At 36.4% G+C, this 24,033-nt stretch overlaps 1 protein-coding gene across 1 annotated transcript; it reads left to right on the top strand.

Moving 5' to 3' along the window:
* Positions 1–15,056: 15,056 nt before the first annotated feature.
* zgc:172270 (uncharacterized protein LOC100136849 homolog) lies at positions 15,057–19,920 on the top strand. The gene is made up of 3 exons (XM_041783676.1): positions 15,057–15,344; positions 15,545–15,732; positions 18,856–19,920. Exons 1-3 carry the CDS (start codon positions 15,117–15,119, stop codon positions 19,004–19,006), a joined length of 567 nt encoding a protein of 188 aa, XP_041639610.1. The 5' UTR covers positions 15,057–15,116; the 3' UTR covers positions 19,007–19,920.
* Positions 19,921–24,033: the final 4,113 nt, after the last annotated feature.

Genomic DNA, 24,033 nt, shown 5'->3' with positions numbered 1-24,033 from the left:
ATATTTCATTGAATTAGAGTTATGCAAACTTTAGCATAAAGGTTAAGTGTTAATTTAGTTACTAAAGTAAACTTAAATTGATCTTTCGCATAAACTTTATTCGTCAATTTAAATACACATTAATAAAGTTTTATCTTCCCTGAGTGGGAAGCAAACCCATAGCCTTCTTGTTGAGAGGTAATAGCACTAACCATTGCACCACTGTGTGGCTTATAAGATAACTCTCATCTTTTACTGTATTATTTGATCTTGCTGCTGCCTATTTTGGCCAAGACACTCCTGAAAAAGAGATTTTTTTCATTGAAATTATTTGTTCTCCTGGTTAAATAAAGTTTGGAAAAAAAGTTAAATAAAATAAATGTATTTGACATTACGAACCTGCTGCCAACTGGCACCTTACAACCTGGGCTGTGCATGGGAATCTTAGTGTAAAATAAATATATTTCTGCTTATTTTTGTCTCACAATAATCTCAAGCAACACTTCTATAAACACTTAAGCAGTGCATCATGAACCTGGGCATAAATACATTTCACAGCATCAATGTTACTTTGTGTCCATGTTAAATAAATGTTAACTAAATAAAATGAATAAATACATCTATTTTCAGAGATCCTATCAGGGGTTAGCTGGATATGAAATGAATACTGAAGGTCGTAAACTATAAAATCAAACAAGGCTACCAGTGGGTGATTCATAAAGTCTTTGTGGTAGCCTGTCATGCTTGTATCCAAAGCAGCCACAGGGCTAGTGTCAGATCATGTGAGTCATAGCATGCAGAAACAGTCTTTGTTAAGATTTTTGACAGCAATGATTAAAAGTGTTAAAAGTAAGAAGAATATGAAGAAAATATTCTGTACATTGAAAGGACAAAATTAGCTAACAGATAAGAGGTGAGACTTTGTGCATATGATGTACAAAAAATAACGTACAGGAGCTTTAAAAACATGAATTGTAGTTCCTGAATAGTAAGTTGATAAAATGTGAGAAATCTCAGAAATAATGGATTATGACTGAAAATGGGAGTACATTTTCTTTTCTTGTAAATTCATATATGTTTTTATATGAGGAATCAATGTTCTTTGTATGATTTTTTCCAGGTTTTATTTATTTATTTATTGCACTTAAGAGACATGCCACTTTTCTCAGATATTTTTCTTATTACTTTAAATGTGCAAATAAAGACTGGTCACTTTGAATGAGCCAGCATGTAATCCTTATGTTTATTACCAGCGTGAAACCTGTACATGTTTGCTGAATACAGTGGTTATATAACATGTTCAATCCTATAAGTTAGACATTACATTTATGACCATTTGAACTCCTCTAATGGGTATATTTTTCTCCATCAATAAGTCTGTACATAGAGACTGATTAACTATACAGTGCTTAACAAATTTATTAGACCACCTGTCATATTTGTGTCAAAGACCATCCAGCATCATGAAGTGCTTTAATGCGGACTCTTTCATTTTCAGTCAGCTCTCCATGTTTTACCATTTTGACCAGGAATGAGGAATTTCAAACTGAATTCACCCAAATCTGAGCCGGCTCACTGGGCTTCTCTGAGAAGTCAGAAATGAATCAAGCATAACATTCAAACACTTAAACTCATTTTTCTGTTCAGGAATGCAAGTAAATAACTATAATTTGACATATTAATCAAGAAATATTAATGTGCTTTACTATTTTCCAGGGTTTTTTTTGTAAATCAGTAAATTTGAAAATTCATGGATAACAACAATGATTATATTTTAGCATCAAAAATATCATTTGGGTTAAAGAGCTTCTAAATATTGATGTATTAACCATTGCAGAAACATAAAAAATGATTTTGGTAATTACCAATGCTGTTAATTTAGGGCAGCTGTGGCATAAACCTTACTTTGGTTAGGGTTAGGGTGGTCTAATAAATTTGTTAAGCACTGTATGTTCTGTCCTTTTAGAACTATTAATCCTACTGGATAAACCTCCAGCACCAAAGGGGCAACAGGGTGGAGAAACTGCCCAGTAACCACGAGATCAACATCGGACTCATCAAAGTCAATCGCATGCTCTGTAAAAATATCTGTGCCTTTAAATATACACAAATGCTCAAACATGAAACTTTCTTATCCTTACCCAATCACAAATCAAGCCATCTGTTGCAGTGGCACCGTATACCTGCATGTGCACCTGTTCAATATGACATTTTGGCTTATTGTGCCGACATCTCTGGCTCTCTGACCTCAATGTTGTCCTTATGTCCATTTATAAAAAGCCTGTGACTAAGGCTACACCCAGTTTAACACATGATTATATAAGGACAAAATACCATTTCATAACAGAAAAAGTGGTTGATTCCAGTATCCTCTCAATATACCGGCACATAAACAACATATAATTTATACTTTAAACCATTTATTTTAGAGCATGACCTACTTGTTTAATACCGCCACCACATTTATGGACAGTTTGTTCTTCTCCCTTCATCATTAGTACTCCTCATAGTGGCAACTGAAGACAGACAGTCAGCAAACATTTCACTGACCCCATTCAGAGATATTAACACAATTTAGGAAATGTGTGGAAAGTTAATCGGGCTACGGTCAAGTCACGATCAATCATCGACAACAGAGCAAACAAAAGCAGGAGTGACAGTTGTATAGAACTTGCGGAAGAGAGGACATCCTATACACAACTGACACTGAAATCCAGCAGCATGACTAAAAGGCTTTTATGCATGTCCTGGTTTAAAAAAGGAGATTACACTGTCATTTTAAAGTCGCTAGCTGTCAACTAGCTGTCATTTGCACTCAGTGCTGCAATACAGCCTTTATTGATTAAAGCCTGAATTAATAGCCTGGGCTCTTATTCAGTCATTAAAATGACCCTGACTTCCTTTGGGATAGGTGTCCATACAAAACGGGCATGTTGTTGTTTTCAAACAAAGCTTGTGCACAGTATAACTGTAGAGAGGATATTTTAACATGTACAAAATTTGGATATCAATACATAAGGCAAATTTCCAATAATTAAACTGATCTTGACAAGCTGTGTAATTATACCAGAATGTCTTCAGTTAATTTGCACATAAAATATGATATATACAATATCAGACAATTAAATACAATTGATACAATACAATTTGATACCATTTTATACCATAGTATGCAATGTTTAATGATACGATACAGTACGGCATGATATGATAGGATACAATAGGATACAATAGGATATGATACGATATGATACAATTTGATACCTTACAATACGATACAATATGATTCAATACTGTATGATAAGATCAATACTAAACTATATGATACAATACAATTTATAACCAATATGATGTGTTACAATAAAGTATAACATGATTCAGTGTCATACCTTATAACACAACACCATACAACATGATGCATTACGCTAGGATACAATATGACATGAGAATATTCAATACTTTAAGATAAATTGGATATGGTACGATATGATGCAGATGATGCAATAAAATAGGTTTCCATCTAATAAATCAAGATATGATGAAATGTTTAAATGATATCGTACCAAAACTTGCCATGGCATGCAATACGATTAATCATTAGAGGATATAATACCATACCATGGGATACAAATAAATGCAATACAATAAAATAATACATGACCAATATGATACAACACGGTCAAACCAATACATGCCATATCTTACCATACAACATGATTTGTTACAATACGATATGACAAGACACAATATCATACGGTTCGATACAATAAAGAAAGATAGGGGATGATACAATACAATATGATATGATACAATACAGTATGGTACAATGCAATTTGATACAATACGATACAGTATGATATGATATAGTACAATATGATACAATACAATACAATACAGTATGATTCGGTACAGTATGGTTTGGTACAATACAACACAACATGGCAGGATACAGTTTGATACAATACGATATAAGGTACGGTATGATACGGTATGGTACAATGCAGTATGTTACAATACAATGGGGGAGATTTGTCCTTGACTCACAAGTGTTGCATGGACTTGAACCCTAGCTGCCCACATACATAGGGCGCAACCTAACCACTAGGCTACGTATGCTAACCTGGCAAACCACTCATAAACCACTCATAGACTGCGTTTTGGAAAGGGCAGAGCCTTTGATAAAAACTCGGAGGGTGACTGCATGAACGTTCTGTCTGTCACATCTTTATTGGCCAATCAGAGCAACAGCACACATGATGTAGCCGCTCCCGAGCTGTGCCCCTACCGAAGGAGTAAACTCCATGGAGAACTATATAATGCGAACCATGGCGACTCTGGAGATGTCAGCACATGACTTCTGTTGTTTTTGAAAAGAAAACAACTCAATGCTAACCTTGCAAAGCAGATAGATACGCCTGTTTCCGTGTTTCTCACTGGCGGATCCATCTTTCAAAGCTCCTGTCTGAACCGCTTGGGCCTGGTTAGAAAGTGACAGGACCAATCAGCGATGAGGGGCAGTGCTTTTCGGTGCGGTAGAGTCATGATGTAAGCAGGCAGCAACAGGCCTGTGCAGATGTGGTGGAAGACATTAGCTAAAGCATCACTTTTATCAGAACTTGATGACATTTCTTCGTTTACAGATTCGCCAATGAGAAACACGAAAATGGGCAAATCCATCTGCCTTGTAAGGTTATATGTATGCCACACACTGGTAACATTTTACTTGAGTGATAAAAAGAGTATTTGATTTTATTGTAACTTCTGTCTTTATAGCCAGCATAAGCCGGGATGGGCTTTTATTCTAAGTTTTATGGCATGTACTAAAATGCAGTCAGGAATTATCTGTAATGTACAGAACTGGATATATGATATGACACTTGCTTGGAGATACACAAACAAACACAAAACAAAAAATAAACTTTTATACTAAGAGAAATTCATGCTGTCTCTCTCTTGCACTCCATACATGCAGAGAACAGGATCTAGGATCCCATGGGAGGATGCCAAAGATCACAGATATTAAAAAAACAAACAGGCATGGGTTCATATATTTGAGTCCGAGTAAGGGTATTTCTCCACCATTGGGAGCCAAAAAGGGGTAAATATATGGAAACACAATGATAAGGGATTAAATAAGATATTATTATAAAGAACATCTTGTACTTACAAAGCAGCTGAAAAGGTAAACTACAAATAAACGCCATTACATCTGCTGTTTTATTTACTTTTTCATTGAGTTAAGCCTGACAATTAAGTAACTAGTCTTTTAAATATTGTATTTGTTATGTAATAGACTGATATGAAAGGGGGACAATCAGGCTGATCACAGTACAGTTCAAAGACCTGTTTCATCAGCCCGCTTTAAAGTGAGTGATTCACTCTGATGAATATTTCAGTCTGTGCAGTCTATTTAAGGTGCTAATCAATGTGAAGGACCTCCCTCCTCAGCTTCTATTTAATCAAGACAATCACATATTCTGTGTAAAGTGTATGCTTTGGAGATCAAACACAAATGTGCTCTCGGCAGAAAATAAGGATTTGTGCTAGCTGAGTGAGGTTTGGTGTTTGGCTGTCACAGTCAGTCTGGAAATTTTCATCTCTGAGAGCTGAAGCTTCCTCTGTCTGTTTACTGTAAACCTGATGAACACACAGACAGTGATGGTGAGAGAACCACTGCTAGAGGAGGTCTGATCCATGGTGCTATCTGTCTGGGTGAAATATTATTCTATTATTCACTGCAAAACTTTCCTCAAAACATTCAGGTCCAACAGTTTTACAATTGAGCACAGCATCAAGTACAGAACAGGAATACATTTAACCAGTAAAAATGGGTTTTGTTTGTTTGTTATTTTTGCCAATCTGAAATAACCTGAGAATCTAGCATTGCAAACATTACAGAAGAAGCAACATTTCTAAAATAAAACGGAAAAAAGGTCAAAGGTCTAATCTGGGATTAAATTATGTAAAGACCTGATTTTAGCAGTGGTTATGCCAACAGTGGTTTTCTTCATTAGCTATGCAAGCTACACAGTTAACTTTACTATGTCAGACTGTGTAGCTACGTTAGCTTAAGCATAACCATGAGCTTTTGCTACCAAGCTACAGCTAACATGGCTACATAATCAGCATAGGTAATGTAGCTATGTCGCCAATGTAGCTTCAATATCTTTCAAAATGCTAGGTTTGAAGCAACATCACATATGTAGCTAGCATAGCTTTGCTAGGTTTTGCTATGCTAGGTTTTTAGCTACTTTAGGTTTTTAGCTACATTACCTATGTGATCTACATAGCTTATATAGCTAACAGTCTCATTAGCTTTAGTCTAGCTACATTAGCTGAATGAGTGTGTTTCAATGGAGTACAAGATTTTTTATTGTTGAAGATTGCTTGAAGAAGATTGATTACTTTGCTTTATTAAACATAATTTACAGACCTGCAATCATTAGCTTAGGTTTTTGTTACCTTTTGGTATCGTAACCTACAACTTATCCCCAAGCCTAAATTTAAGCCAGATTTGCTTTGAAAGGTTTAGTGTATACATTTGCTCATTTATGCCAAAAACTGCCTTGATATGAAATTCCTGTACAGCTTTCTATTCTTGATTTCCCTTTAATTTTGTTTATAGCTCACTTTTAACTGTGTGACAAAGAGTTATTTCATCATTACAAGAAAAAACAATCCAGCTGTCAGGTGATATTTTCAGTCTGTATGTGGAACTGTGGATCAGTTTCAATGATTTTCTCAGTAGTGTGCTGTACTTTCACAACAGCTGAAAAGTTAACTAAAGTTGCATAATAAGTTGTGTTGAAATGCCTTGAGGTTAAACTGTTGCCCATAAATTGACCAAATGATATAAATGTGGGTAATATTTTTAAGTAGAAGCAGCAAGTACTAAATCTTGAAGCCTTATCTAAGCGTATGTTTGACTCTTAGTCCTTACAAATATACAGACATCCATACAATAAATATTAATGGACTCTTCCATCGAAGGTTTACCTGAAATTCTCCAACTACAACAGGACAGAGGGGACTCTAATTTATCTGCCTCTTTCTGTTGTGGTGAGAGAGGGAGCTCTGAATAAGTGGTTGTTCTGTAAATCAGACATGACAGATAATCAGTCTGACCTATTGTACTGGAAACAGCTGGACAGACAGGTGCTGAACAAAAACACTGTCTACATCCCTCACGGCCTGGATAAGCTGCCGATGTCGGGAACAGTGTGTGAACCCTGGACTGAGGTAAAGTTACAGCTATGTCACTTACAATGATATGAAGAAAATGACGAAGTCAGCTGTCAGGACTCAAGATACAGATGTCACCTGTTCTGACAGCCAGCACTGGACACACACAAACCAGCATCAGAATACATACATGTAATGATATATGCAGTTTATATGACATAAGAATTTGGACTTTTATCAGATTTGTCAGTCTGACGTCAGAATTAAATTTCTTGATTTCCCTCTGGATTATTAAAGTATCTGTCTCTATCTGGAGTTCACAAATGTCTGTAGCTCTAACTGACTCCAACTACAGCTTATGAAAACAAAATCAAATTATGCATGAACAAGTCAGTGAGTCTTGTATGGGTACTTTATTTTCCTTAATCTAAGCCCTCATCTATCAACCTCAGTCCTGAAACCTGATAGACTGTGCAAAATTTTAGCAATGTTTGGGCCCAATATTGAAGCTGGAGTAAAGAGTAGATGTGGCGAATAAGCACACCATCAGGCAAGTAGGAAGACTGACACAACCCAGGTCAAGCTCTGGATGTCCTTGCATATTACCAGGGGCATGGAAAAATAATCAGATGAATAAAAAACAAAGTCCACAACTTTAGGGTGGAGTAAGAGGTGGATGTGGCGAGTAAGAGTGGCCTAGGGCATTGTCTGGGCAGATATAGGGTTGCCATAAGCTCCTGGATGTCCACAAGGGCCAATAAACTGCTGGTAGTCTGCATGTGAATTATCAGAGGTTAAAAGGCCTGGACAAAAGAGAAGCCTCAGGTTCTGATGTTGAAATTTTATATATGTGCCACCTTCTAACCCCTTTAACCACTTTTCTGCTGGTTTTCTGTCACTAATATTTGCCCCTTTTCATCAATTTTGCATTATTTTATTTCATTTTTTCCTTTTTTTTCTCATTTTTTCTGCTTTAAACAGTTTTTTCCATTATAACCTTTTGTTGCCTTTTTTGCCACCTTTGACTTTTAATCCCATTTGTCCTCTTTAAAACCAGTTTTGCCTTTTTAATCTCATTTCACCACCTTTTCCAAGAATTCCTGCCACTTCAAAGCCATATTTTCACTTTTCATCCCTTTCCACAACTTTTTATGCCCTTTTTTGCAACTTGTAATCAATTTTTGCCATTTACTGCCTATTTTTTTCCCCCTATTGACCAATCTTGCCACTAAACTCCCCCACCACTTCACCACTTTTTTATGTCCACTTTTTCCAATTATACTATATTTCATCATTTTTTTCTGCCGATTTTTGCCACATTTTAACCCATCTTTTGCCACTTTCTGCTTTTTTTTGCCTCGGTTTTCCCACTTTTGCGCCATGATTCAATTTTGATAGGAGCAATTCTTATTTTGGTGAATAAATAAATATAAAATATGGTTATCACAGCTTAACCTTGCAATGGACCATGATTTTGCCGGCCTCCATGGGCCCTCAATTTGACTGGGCCCCAGAAAGCACTCCCCTTTATCCCCCCTTATGGACAGCTTTGATTATAACCATGGCTTGAACATAATGTCGCAGACATGAAGCCTGTGGAAACTGCAAGCAAGGCTCTCATGGAGGATACTTGACAGAATTTATCTTTGCTTTTTGTTTTTGCATATTTAGGCATGACCACTTAATGTTACAAAGAAATACTCATGATTTTGATATGTTCACTGAATATTGAAGTTATGTTTAATCTTGAAAAAAGACCCTGAATAATGGAAATCCAACTCATCTCATAGGTAGATTGTAAATTTACTTCTAAGACCTGAATAGCTAATCTGAATTGTTTTCCATGTAATCAAAGCTTAAATTGAACATGAATTTCACAACAGAAAAGTAACTTTTCTAGCTGTAAACTGTTTTTGTGGCAAATCCTGAAGACCTTGGGTGTGATATTGAGAACTACTGGATACAGGCATTCTCTTTTTATCACTTTCACCTCTCTCCTCTCTTTGCCACGTTCTCTTAAACACACACTCACACTGTCCGCTGACCTCAGCCATACGTCTATGGACACAAACAAACTCCATCTGGCGAGGTCTTCAGTCCATTAGCATACCGCCGTCACCGGCACTGACACAGGAAACTCTCTGTCATCAAAACACTTTGTTCTCTTGGTCTTCAACAAGCTGACAGAAACTGTCATTACCATGGTGACAGTGAAGGGGTCATTGCAGAGCAGCTAACAGATGTATGGTCTGTTAAGTTTTTTCTGTCTGTAAACTACCATCTCTGGTTTTTATTTTGACCATCTGCATTCAAGTTTCTAGTGCAGCTGTCAAACTTGTCACTCTTAAAATATGTGGCAGATCTTTCTGCAGGCCTTCCTTTATGTAATTACATGGTAAATTTGCAAGCTGATAGCTGCTCATTATTTGATGATGACACATCAGTGTTGTGTTAAGGTCTGCTGAGAAAAGTCTGATAAGGTCTCACTTATAGGTTTAGAGCTGACCTATTAATAGCAGTGGGGATGGCTGGGTAATGGGTCCAAAGGTTGACAAAGGTGAGAGGGTTTTAGTCTTAAAAGCATGTTGTGAAACCAGTTTACATCAGGCAGACTGCAGAGACTGGAGAATGATCTTCATGATACATTTGTATCGCAAAGGATGACATGATAACACATGTACAGTGCTTAACAAATTTATTAGACCACCTGTCATATTTGTCTCAGAGACCATCCAGGATCATTAAGTGCTTTAATGCAGACTCTTTCAGTTTCAGTCAGCTCTCCAAGTTTTACCATTTTGAACAGGAATGAGGAATTTCAAACTGAATTCACCTTTTTCTACCCAAATTTGAGCCGGCTCACTGGGCTTCTCTGAGAAGTCAGAAATGAATCAAGCATAAATGAAGCATAAATGCAAATAAATAACTATAATTTGACATATTAATCAAGAAATAATAATGTGTTTTACTATTTTTTCAGTTTTTTTGTAAATCAGTAAATTTGAAAATTCATGGAGAACAATAATAATTATATTTTAGCATTAAAAATATCATTTCAGTTAAAGAGCTTCTACATGGGCGCGCCGGTAGTCGAGTGGTTAAGGCGCATGCCATATATGCAGGCGACCCGGGTTCGAATCCGGCCCGTGGCACTATTTCCTGCATGTCTCTCCCCGCTCTCTCCCCTGTTTCCAACTCTATCCACTGTCCTATCAAATAAAGGCAAAAAGGCCAAAAATAAAACTTAACAAAAAAAAGAGCTTCTACATATTGGTGTATTAACCATTGCAGAAACATAAAAAATGATTTTGGTAATTACCAATGCTGTTAATTCAGGGCAGCTGTGGCATAAACCTTACCTTGGGTTGGTGGTCTAATAAATTTGTTAAGCACTGTATAAAATACAACTCCTGAAGTTTCCTTTTAGATCAGTTTTTGTCTTTATATTTAAAGAGAAAAGTCTTTATTAGAATGACCACAAAGTGAACACAAGAGTGATTTTCAACTATGTAACTTAAACAAGAGTCCTTCATCCATTTCTTGGCCTTTTAATGGTCACTAAATTGTGCTGTTTTTCTTTAAAAACTTACAGAAAATTATGAATTTATGTTCATATAAATTCAGTCACATTTTCTTGAGACCCTGCACGCGCAAATGAGGACGCATTTGGATTGCCTACAACATAGTTATAATTTCTGATATTAAAACTTTTTAGATAATAGTCTGTTATGTCCATAAAAGTTTGAGTCATGGGGCGCAGATGGCCTAGTGGTTTAGTGGTTCACCCCATGTACACAGGCGGCACAGGTTAACGTCTGGCCTGTGGCTACTTCCCCATATGCCCCCCCGCCCCCCCACTCTCTTATCCCTGTTTCTGGCTCTCCTTGTCACACTATGAATAATGCAATTAAAAGCCTCAAAAATATATCTAAAATTATTTTTTTCAAGTAATTTGCTTTGAGTGTTGGATGGATTTGCTTTAAACTTTTAGGAACTTTTCATGAAATTTTGGGGTACATGATTGTATACTTTGGAGTGTTTGATTTTAAGCTTTGGGAGGTTACTCTGAAACCTTTAGGTATTTTCATAGAAATTTGGGGAATTTATCTGTTATTTCTTAAATATGATTGGAAATTTAGGGGTACATTTCCAAATTTTTCTTAAATTTTAATAAAAAATGTAAGGTAATTTGTTGTATGTTTGGAAATTGTTCATAATTTTTCATGGATTTTGTGGAAATTTATTTGTAATTTTTTGTAAATTTGATTGGGAATTTGCTTTTGAATTTTGGGAAATTTCAGTCAGGAAGAACACTCGTCATGCATTTAACTATTTTATTGCAAAAGTGATATACAGTTTTACTAGGTGGAGAGAGCTCTGCCCAAAGGGAGTTCTCTGCAGCATGCTTTGATTTTCCAGGGAGCGCATGACTAGTAACCCCCATATGGATAGATACGTTTATCACAATGTGTATTGAAAATAATTAATTCAGTTTTTAATTCAATTAATTCATAGAAGCATGAATCTGAATATGAAGGTTCAACAAGCTTTATGCTATAAAGGAGGAGGCTGGGGTGGAGGAGGTGAAGCTTGCCAGCAGCAGCAGCTCAGTTCATCAGCACTGATGCAAGCAGGGATTACTGAGAAAAAAAGCTGTGATTGGCTGCAAGAGGTGGGAGGAGATCATCGCTATCAGCTGACTATCAGCTGATCACTGCTGGGTGTATGACTTCCATGTCCTGCAAGAACTAATGCTGAGCTTCATTTGCAAGAACACTTTTCTTTAATTGGGGAAAATTTTTATTGAAATACTTTGGAAGTTTTAATAAAACATTTAGGGAATTTTTAAGGATATTTTTTGTAGAAATATATTTAAGAATTTTCTCAGAAATGTTTGGTAATACCTGGGAAATTTGAGGGTTTTTCATTTTTTGGAAATCTAATGTTTTAAAAGAAAATTTCCCAATAATTGAAGAGCTTTTACTGGGGAACATGTTTTGACAAAATGACTACATACAAGTAAAGAGAAATAAATTTGTTTTATGCTGTGTAGTAAGACAGTCTATGTCCATCATTGTCATATGAAAACATAATATTTTGATGAAATCAACTTCCTGTTCAAAGACAGGGCTTAGGTTTCATACTTATAAGGCACCACTTACCACAAATAAGGGAGGGAGAAACTAAAAGCAACCAGATTTGTTTTACAGTGTATTTGTATTTAGTCTTTTTTTCTACCTCTACTTCTATTAGTAGTAGACATATAAAGAGTAAAATCAGTCAAAAGCAGGTAAATACTTGGTAAACATTAGAATCCTCTTATTACCAAGAAAAGGTCAAAATAAAAGCTTCTATTGTTTTATATCTGTTGGAGCTTTACATGGGTAACTAAGCAAACACAATACTATTCACTATGTATACTGTTTGGTTGGAAACATTTTCGATATAGTTACTGCAGCTTTTTGTGCTGTTAGATAAAACTTTTCCCTTCCGAGAAATCATGAGAGGATAAAAAGCATACAGCAGGTCTTATCCAGCTCTACAAGACCATAGTGATGCTCAAGCAGCTTGAATGGGTCCAGGCAGTAGTTTTAGTTGTTAGGCAGTGACCTCTAGAGGCTGTAGTGGTTATGACAGGAACAGAGGATGGTGTCGGTTTAGTGGTAGAGGTGGTCTAAAAGATCTCAGGGAAGAGGTAAAGATAGGTTAATGTGTAATATAAAGTCATGAAGAAGGCCAGGTTTGGGTATATAAGCAAAAGATTTATAGTTTACTTATTTAATGTACCAGAGTTGTTTATCTGTCATTGACCTAGCTGAATCAATTTCCCTTTTATTAAAGGTCCAAACAGTAAGAGGACTGAGGGGGCAATTTATATGAGCTGTACAAACTGAAAAACCCATACATGTGGGACAACAAATTAGAAAGTGACTTAAACCTAACTCAAGGACACTCTGATCTGCTCCATACAGTCAGATCAGGCAGAGCAATCTTTTGCTTGGCTTTCTCAAAGCCAGCCTCTGGCCTCAGAATCATTGTTTGACATGCGGGTGAGCACTGAGAACAAAATAACCCAAACATTTTCAAACATTGCTCTCATTTTTAGACAAAATGGTCTTAGCTGCCCTTTAATAAGAGCATAGTGCCTCTTTTAGAGAAGCTGGGGAGAAACACTGAAACACTTCACCATTAGGCAAAGATAATAGTAACTGCCTGTGGCATCAAAAGGGGCCTCAGGATTTGTCTGCACCAAATAATGTGGTGTAACACAGCTGATATTATTTTCAATGATAAATATGTTTATTTTGGGTTTTAAAACGGTTTAAATGAATGAAACGCTATCAACACTGATACTGATTATCTTAAAGAGTCTCAGGAGGAGACCCTGGCCCCACCAGCAGGGCTAGAACCCCAAAATATCTTTATATTGGAAAATTGCCTTTATTGATAGACTGTAGTTGGCATGGTAAACATATACTTAACAGTCTTGTCTTGATTAAAGCTGTTATTTTTCACATCAATGTTCCACACACGTCTCTTCGAGGGTGCAGTTTCCCTTTCTGAGAATCTACACAAAAGATGTTTCTTCTATGTGTTTTTGGCTAATGATGACATATCATATTAGTGTCATACTCAGTCATGGACATCATGAAGGATCCAGAAATATGTAGCTAAATATTTCAATTGCCCCCTTGTGGCTTGCTGCAGTATAGGTGACATGGGCTGATCTAAAATGGCTAAAAGTTCTGTTAAAGGAGGTATTTTTACAAGAATATGTTAATCAGACCAAAACATTGATTTTATGGTAGTTAGTTTCAATGTCCACCCCCCACAGTGTCTATTAAGAAAAATCTGGCCTTCGTGCAAATGGAGTTGATGACCCCTGCTGTAGGGTATTGACATTTCAGATTAAGACATGTCCCATAGTAAGATGTCTTTTCTGGTACAAAACAGCTGTTTTTGTTTTATTTTTATTTTCTTATATTTTCTATTTTTTTTGCTATATCTGCTTTTTTTGCAAAATGAGAAAAAAACATCATGTTGGTCTTTGCCTGGGGCCTCCAAATGATTGAAATCAACCCTGACTAATCTTGTGTTGAACTGTGGGTATTTTTGCAATGTAAGAGTGCAAAAATCAAGGCCATTCAACTTAAGAAGCAGAAACTCAAACTTTCTCTTAATTTAGCCAGGTTGTTTTGGTTTGTCAGAACAATCTCTCCACTGGTTGAAACTTATGTAGCAAACAGACCTGTGTGTGAGCCGAAGGCTTTACTTGCAAATATCTTGAAGTTAAAAATGGAGTGCCTCAGGGCTCAGTCTTGGGGCCGTTACTCTTTACATTAACAGCACTGGTCACGATGTTCCCAATGGAAATTTTCATTCATATGCCGATAACACTGTCACTTATTGTGCCTCTCCTAACAGGCTCTCTGTCACTTACGAGAAGCCTTTGATATTGTTCAGGAAACAAGTTAAAATGTTCCTAAAAAAAACCCCAAAAACCAATATGTTTTTAAATTAAAAAAAGGAGCTAAACCTGCCTTTATTAAGTCTCAGGATGATGTGATTGAGTGTATTTTGTCTTATTAATACCTTGGATTGGATTCATATTCAGTGAGGTTTTTCTGGTTAAATGAATCAAAGTAAATACAATTTAAAACTGGACATCTTGATATCCCCCTGCAGGTTTATCTTATGTTTTGTATGTGTCTAAGTGACTGCATTCCCAGTACAGTGAATCAGTGTATCTCCATGCTGAGAGTATTTATAACCTACTGCACATGAAAATGATCTTGACTTGAAAGACCATCTGCAAATACCATGCAGGGCACCGTAACGTTCCTAATATAACCTCAGTGCTCGGCCAGCTGAGGGGTCCAGTCAGCAGCGTCAGTCTGAACTGCAGGGAAAAAGAAGTCTCTGCTCTCTGGGTTTTAATTTCTTTATATGTCAGGATGGACTACACGATGAAGGGGGAAGACTCAGAGGAAGTGGAGATCGACTTAGGAGACTCCAGTGACCCTGAGGAATATGATAACGGAGATGAACCTCAGACACTGTGGAGGGCCCCTCCTGCAATGGAAGAAGATGAAAACATACACACATCTACACTGGTGGAAATCAGTGACACCAAGCCTCTGATCAATGTCAGAGACCCCCGAGGTATCAATGACTGCCTCAAGGTATTGCATTCTTCTGCAGTGGGTCATTTATGCACATTTGTCACATGCAGTTTGCATAAATCACAAAGAAAAACTTCGCACGTAGAACAAAAACACTGCTTGGCTGACTGTGCTGCCCCACTATGGAATTATTTGAGGTGATTGAAGTGATGGGTGGGTGGTCATGCAGCAGCTGTACCTTTGTTTCTGTATGTCTCCAGGTGACGTTTGAGGATGTGATTGCTGAGCCAGTGTCAGTACGCAGCGGGGACAGAGTATGGATCTGGAGTAACGCCCTGTTTGAGGTGTCAAGGGTCTGGATCTACAGGATTGTAACAGTGATTCTGGCCATTCCTGTGTCCATTCTCTCGGGTCTGCTCTTTGCCATCCTCAGCTGCCTTCATATTTGGTACGTTTAGATTATGCATTTCTTCATATATTTAAGGATCACTATGCAACTCTCAATTTTCAGAGCTAAACAAATTCTCTCTCAGGACACACCTACTACTACAGGGTTAAATTATCTAGAGACCCATTTTAGAAGTAGTTCATTACCTTTAGCCAAAGCTAACATAGCTTTGCTAGCTATGTTGTTAACGCTACTATGTAAGCCAATGTAGCTACGAGCATACCTACTTCTCAAACAGGTCTAGCTGTAGCAAACGTAGCATAATTAAATTAATTTTCATTTGCTTTGGCTTTATCTACATTAGTTATGTAGCTGTGTAAGCTATATATCTAACATAGACAATATAGCCTCACTTGCTTTAATTCAGCTACATTTGCTACATCGGCTATCTTATGTATATAGCTAATGAAGCTTCGTTAGCTTTAGTCTCACCTACTGTAGTCTGTGTTGGAGTGTTTTAATGGAGAAGCTTTATTCCTGAAAGTGACAATTTACTTGACTTTACTGAATGTTTTAATTAGGTTTTGCAGGTCAAGTTTTGACCTTAAACCTATTTGTATACTAAACCTCACCTTAACTCATATCCTTACCCTAACTGGAAGTTAAATCCAACCTTTTATATGTAAGTTTTAGTGTGCATTTCCATTCTGATACATGCAGCGTCTCACTATAGTTGTCTGTAAGGGGTGGGGGCGTCTGAGATCTATGGTCAGCAGTCAGACTGTCTCATTCAGCTTGGAAAGTTTCAATCTGAAAATTTTGTGCCTGCTAAGAATGGCTGGATTGCTCAGCATCATTTGATAACCAGCCAGTAAACAATGGGTGCCAGTGAAGCAATGTGGATGTAGCCACAGCAGCAGTTTTATTAGAACCTGACAGCATTTCTTTATTAAAAGAAGAGCAAAGAACTGTACTGAAAGCTTTTCTTGGCAGAAAAGATGTTTTAGCTCTTCTTCTGCCAGGCTGATTCACCAACAGGCTGGTAATAATATCTGATATGCGAGACAGTCTATCTAGTGTGTCTGGTTACCAGTGTTGGGCAAGTTACTGAAAAATAGAAACTAGTTACAGTTACTGGTTACTGTTTGCAAAAAGTAACTGAGTTAGTAACTGAGTTACTGCTTTGTAAAAGTAACTAGTTATGTGGTAAAAAAGCCTTGAAATGTTTCACTTTGTGTGGGATGCATCTAGAATGTATGGAGTAAAGAGTGATTTCAATTCTCAGTAATTGCAACTGCATTAGTGATCTTAAAAAGAAATGCATTACACCACGCATTACCATAAAAGTAACGGAGTTACTGTAATGTGTTGGTTCATAAAGCGTTACACTGCAGGTTACACAACAGCTAAAAAGGGCAAAAACTGAATCTAAAGTAGGCCTTCCGATCTATTCTTGAGTTTTCAGCCATCTAAGTAGGCTCATGTCTGTTTATTGGAATCTGCAACTTCATCGCTAAATGCCATTACATATGCTTTCCAAACCAGATTATTGAATGCAAAGATACTTCTGATCTAATGATGACATGAGGAACTAGAAAAGCACTTGGATAGCGCAGACCTCCGCCATTAGTTCTATCTCCCAATAGTAAAGAATCCTTTAAAAAATTCCTGGATCCAGATGGTGATTCAGATCAGTCCCAAAATCGAATAAGTTCTTCCTTATGCCATTTCTGAAATTTCCTGAAAATTTCATCAAAATCCGTCCATGACGATAACCTCCTTGGTGAAGGTAATCAACACGAATATCAGTGCACAATTTAATAGCTGTCCATTCAGGAGTTCTGATCTGTTTATCCTGAACAATAGTCCAAGGAAAAAAATAAGGAAAATTTAGGAGATCATTCACATTTTTTAAATACATTTTAGAATTTCTAATCCCTACTTTCTTGTTTAAATTTCCCACAGACAGCATGAAAAATCACTCTTCTGATGGCACTTCAGGTACATCAGGGTAAAACCAAAGTCAGATTCATCTGATTCATCTGCCATGATATCCAAGGTGGCCCATAAAAGGGGATAATGGGGAGAGCTTTCTGGGGCCCATGGAGGATGGGAAAATATGATCCATTGTTAAGTTAATCTGTGATAACAATATTTTATATTTAACAAAAACACTATCCACTCTTATGAAAGCAACAAAGATGAATTTTATGTATTCATTTATGCTTTGGTATAGTACAACCTTTTCAAAATGTAAATCCCATTTCATAAAAGAGAATGGCCTTTTTTGGTAATGTTCACAATGTTGATTGGCACTTTGAACTAAATCATTTGGAAAGTGATGTCAGACTTCAGCTAAGCATGATCAGTCAAGTCAGGATGTCAGAGTATAAAGTAGAAGGAACTGGAATAACTGAAGGGAAAATTAGTATATTAATTGCAAAACAAGGCAAAAAAAGCTAAAAAAAAATGGCCATTAGGGGTTTGAAAAAGCAAAATGTGGCAGAGAAAAAAGTTCTGGAGAGCAGTTAAAAAGTGGCAAATTGGGTTAAAGAGTTTAAAATTGGGTTGCAGCAAAACTGTTAATCAAGGTGAAAAAGGGCAAAACTGCGGGGGGTAAATGGTGAAAAATGCTTTAAAGTGGCAAAAATGGGTAAAAAGAGGCAAAATTGGATAAAAGGCCAAACTTGGTTAAAAGTGGCAAAAATGGGCAAACTGGGAAAAATGAGATAACAGCAGTAAAAATGAGCTGAGAAAAGCAAAAAGGAGCAACAACGGGCGGGGAAAATGCAGAAACGGGCAAAGGAATGTAAAAATGGGCAAGGGAAAATGGTTTAAAGCAGTCAAAAAGTCGCAACTGTTAGCCAGGATGTTAACACCAATGCTACAGATCCAAACCACATGCATTTATATAATCAATAAATCACAACAGGGGAGGGTCCATTTAATGGATTTCTCAGGGGCCCAGCCAAATCTGTGGGCAGGCCTGGTAATATTGCCACATAATTCCATTTATAAGCAAAGATGTTTGAAAAAATGTGACCAAATTTTAAAAAAAGGAAAACCTGAAGCTTGGAGAGCCTGGAATTAACAAAGCTCCTGGGGAATCTAATTATTTTCTGAGCATATCTGTACTTTTTATATAAAAGGCAGTAGTAATTGTGTTTATTGTCTCACTGACAGGATGGTAAGTCCTTGTATCCAGTGTGTCTCCATCGGCACACGCTGGCTGCAGAGTCTATGGAGCATCGTGCTGGGCGTCATTGTGCGTCCTTTCTTCAAGAGTGCAGGAAGATGCTGTGGAGGCTTCAGCATCCATCTGGCCAAAGAATAACACATCCAGAGAGGGATATTTACTTTTTGCACTGGTGTCAATCAGATGGACTGATCTCAAGTGGACAAGACTATTTGACTCTTTTTGATATGTAATCAGACATCTGTTCCCACAAAATTTCAGCAATTAAGATTTTGAACAAGAATTTGGACTGGAAATGTAATTAATATACAGTTTTTTTTTAAGAATCTGAGTTTGCAACAGTTAGGGTTGTTGTTGGTGAATGACGTTGCATAGATAAATTTAAAATAGGATTCTGAAAAGTGTCTCTTTTTGCACAACACACTGAAGTTTTTCCCAGGCATAGAGGGGTTGCAATGTTTTTATACAAACTGAGAATGTTTCAGTTATTTTTTTTTTAAATAAATGTCAGACTATAAAGTCATGATTATACATAAGACTTTAGTGGTTTTATAGCAGTTAACAATTTGAGCATGTGCAACATCCAGTGCATGGCAGAGGATAATATTTTTATCAAAGGTCATAAACCTAAGAATAATTAGCTCTTTTGAAAAAGATTAATTACACTGGGTGAATTCTTGAGTGAATTAACGTCATTAAAGCTACAGCTTTTTAAATTTTCTCTTTGAAATGAGATTAGTTTTAAATGTAATTATCCTGTTAAAATAGAAGAGGGGCCATTGGGAAGCAGCGGGATCTCACAGTCAAGAACAGATGCATTAAGTGCAAATGAGGCATGGTATCACTCATTAACTCTCCATTTAAGCATCATTATTCAAATAAATGTTGTTATACCACTAATGTATGACTATAGAAGGTTTCAGCAGGGTCAGATAGAGCTTCAGAGGTAGAGTACATAATACAAAAATTTCTTCCTCTTTTGCATAGCAGAGAATAAAACATTCTTGACAAAATGATTTAGTGGGTGTTGTCCTATTGTACAAATGAATAAAGAATTGTTGCTGTAAGTCTGTTTCTCTGTGTTCATGTGTGTACTTGAAGTGGTGGCTGCAGTGCCCTCTCTATCTCTAGTCATGGCAGCAGCTGTCTGCTAAGATTCCTGGATTAGAGTAACATCCAGAGTGGTGTTTCACTTTGTAATCTCTCTCTTCCACTGCCTGTCCACGACTCTGACTCTAGTCAGACATCTGCGCCTCCACCAGTCTACCTCTCTAGTTTCATTAGCTCAGCTTCAGCCTGCTCCAGTCAGAGAGAAGCACCATGGGCACATTTGACCACAGTCTGCTCAGGCCCACAATCAGCAACAGATGAATGGACCTCAAGCATCACAGTGCTAAAGGTGCATATAATCCATTGCTGGGATTTGGTTTCATAAGGGTGCATGTTGGTGTGTCCTATTGAAATGCCCCCTAAAACAGACATTTATATTGTAGAAGCTTTGTGAGATATATAAAGCTGCTGGGTAGAGCACAAGGAAATGCACAAAACAAGAAACGTAGAATGTAGCAATGGACTAAGTCTTGTTTTGCACAAACTTGTTCTCCCATCTCTTTGGGGACCACGAATTAAAAAAAAAAAAAAAAAAAAAAAAAAATCACTTTTAGACCAAAAGTCTTTAAATATTTACTTTTTTTTTTTTTTTTAAAAAAGGACTTGCACTTTTTTGAATTTGCTGAATTTGTGCCATCATTTAAAGCAGTTCCTGTCTGCATTGACACAAAGGGCCACAGAACAGGCTCTCTGTCTCTCTATTATGAGCTGTTCAGGACATCTCCACTGTTAAGACGTGCACAGTTTGGCAAAGCATGGCATGATGGCAGAACAGCCCATGTGACAACCCATGTAGGAAACCAATATGGTGGCTAATGCTAAGTTAGCAGCAGAAACGATTGGAAAATGGATTAACCCCTTAAAACCTGAAAACACAAATAATAGCCAGAAAATTCTAATTTTTTGGAACTGGAATGTTAATTTAACTCTACAGAGGTGTCTGTGTATGAACCGTAAAGACAGTCATGAAACTGCCTTGTGTGAGAGAAAACATGTTTGTGGACTGTTCCTTACGTCTATAACCCCGCACAGAAATCAAAGTAACCCTCTATCATAACTGTTCTCTGAACTAAAAGCCTCTTCATGAAGTCATCCCTTCTTTCTGAGGGTAGAAGGCTGTCATCTGTGCTTTTAGTGTATACTTCAAAATAATCTTTTATCTGGCATTGAAATGAATTTCAATGATATCCCTTTTTATTCAATATAGATAATTAGAATGATAAAATATATTTTCTACAGTGTTTAAATTAATAATGAATTTAATGCAGCATGACTTCTTCCATTGCATTTAGACATTAGTCATTTCTCCCACAAGCCATATGGAAAACTAAATGATCAGTGATTTATGTGTGTCATGACACGTACTGAAACTTTATATGAATGGGACTTCTTTTACTTCATAAAGCTGCTCCCTGTGGATATCATTTTGTACCTCAGTGTTTCATTTGATAACATGCCAGCCCATAAAAGAAAAGACAGTTTAACAACACATGTTAAGCCAATGCACGTTATCTGATGTTGACACTAAAATTCTCCATATGTTGAGTATGACCATTGGCATGTTGCCAGTGATCATACAGAGAAGAAACAGAGCAGAGGATAAAAGTTTGGCCAGAAGAGGGAGCCATTATTCTAGTTTGATCTCAACTGGATAACACGTGCTTCAGCTGGCTTTAAATCTGTCCTTGAGGAGTACAAAATAACAGCAGCATCCTGGAAAAGAGGAGATGGAGCTGATAAAATCATGACATGTAGACACAAACACGAGGAGCTGTGGAAAGTATTTATGGAGTGATTTCAGTATTACATCACACTACAACTTAGTCTGATGTGCAGGACAGGGAAGTCTGCAGGAAACACTGGAAGCAGACTGACTGATGGGAAATGGATTCCTTAGATGTTCTTTGTTTTTGACTTTTTGTTGTGTTGTTACAGTGGAGCTATTTGGATTAACTTCTCAGTGAGCTAAAGCATCCATGCAGATCAACATTTTCCTTCAAATGAGCAACAGTAGAGTATAAAACATGACCAAATAATAAAATGCCGATGGATAAAGGTTTGTTGTTTTAATGAGCTAAACAAAACTACAGCATGTGATTAAGAGCTTATTTGCATGATGCAAAGACATTTTTATAGTTTTTCAATCTCTAGCTATGGTGGCCCTGAAGGTGAAATATAAAGAATATATCTCTGAAAGTATAAAACATATCACTTAAGGCAGAAATACTCCACAACATGCAAAAGCATTTCATAAATCTTTTAAAAAAGATTTATATATTCTAAAAATATTTAACAAACACAAAAAAATTCACAAAATTCCAAAACATAAAATGAAACTCAAAAATATATGATAATATGCAAAAACATATCACAAAAAAATTTCTTTTCACACAAATGAAATGATGTAATTAACTACTAGAATATATTTAATGAAACATGTCACAGAAAATACTTTAAAAAATGCGAAGAAAACTATCTGTAATTTATATTCCACAAAGTGCAAACACATTTCATGTAACTGAAAAACATTTACTGGTTTTGTGTTTCTGTAAATATTTGGGGTTTTATTCTGAACATTTCTGTTTTTCATTACAGTTTATTAATTGATTAATTTTTGAATGAATGGACTAATTTAATGGAACAGAATAAAAATACCTTGAAGCAAGGCCACCCTTTGGAAAATAATGGTGAAAAGTGGTTACAGGGGGCGACAGTTTTTTAAAAATGGCAAAAAAATAAAAATAAAAAAGGGTTAAAAAAAGGCACAATTAGGATGAAAGCTGCAAATCTAGCAAGAAAGGGGCAAAATTGGTAGGAAAATGGTGAAACGCAGTTAAAAAGTGGATAATTGGTTATAAGAGGCAAAAATTGGTTAAAAGTACAAAAATTTTGAAAAAATTTGCCATAACAGTGTTGAAAAGGGGGTTAAAAAAACACAAAAATTTTGAACATCAGAACCCCATGATAGCTTGACACACTTTTCAGCTCTAAAAATTAAGTAATTTTTAGCCAGGACTCTAGCACTATACTGATCCAACAAACATGCATCTGATTCCAATAAATCACAGCTGTGGAGGGCCCATTCTCTGGGCTTTTCAGGGGCCCAGCCAATTCTGTGGGCAGGAACTCCTTAAAGTTATACAAAATCAAATGAAAAAACACAAGAGGTACAGTTGTGCAGTAATGGTGAATTTGGGGATATTTAGACTTTTCTGTGTAATTTTCTGGCCTCTTTGCGTTTTCCATACCTTACACATGATGTTTTTCTGCAACACTGACAAGTCAGGAAAGAAGAAGGTATGTCTAAAGAGTTAGGGCCTGGCATATTTGATCACTGATTACAGATACTGGAAGCATATTTTTGTAAATGTGTTCTTTTATTGGTAAGCAAGAGTTTGTTGCAAAGTTGATTATTTTATCCATAAGGAAAACTTTTCAAACTTTGTCCCTAAAACACAAAAATAAGTTACAACTTTGTGGGAAAAAAAGGCAAAGAAAGAAGTTCCCATCAAAGGTTTAAGCAACTTATTACCATTGATATTTTTATGATGTTAAAGTGAAAACTAGAAAAGAACTCATCGCCTTGCCAAAAAAAAAAAAGGCAACATTTTATGGAGAATTCAAAATTCAACATTTTGTTAATCTTTTTAACCTTTCCGAAACTATTTTCCATCATTTTGGAAAAAAAGAGAAAATCTAATCACCTTTTTTCCAGATCTTTTTTATTTTTCAATTTGAACCTTTCATCAGCATAAAAATCCCACAATTCATCAAAAATGTTTAGAAACTTTTGTAGTTTTTCCATCAAAAAGATTTTGAATGTTTCACAACTTTCAACATTTCATTTAAAAAAATGCTTTTTTAATACAAGTTTTTCCAAACATTACGTTAAAATTCTCTCAGATCTCCACTTATTAACAAAAAATTTGATTGTTTTGAATTCTACTTCAAAATGAATAGAAACATTACATCACAACTCAGTGTCCCAGAGCCCCCTTCCTCCATGCTAGCTCTCATCACCCCCCCCCCCCCATGCAAACATGGATACACTGTAG

Source organism: Cheilinus undulatus, linkage group 3, assembly GCF_018320785.1.
Source record: "Cheilinus undulatus linkage group 3, ASM1832078v1, whole genome shotgun sequence".
NCBI lineage: Eukaryota > Metazoa > Chordata > Actinopteri > Labriformes > Labridae > Cheilinus > Cheilinus undulatus.
Note: the sequence above shows the minus strand (reverse complement) of the source record. Positions and strands in the feature narration are given on the sequence as shown.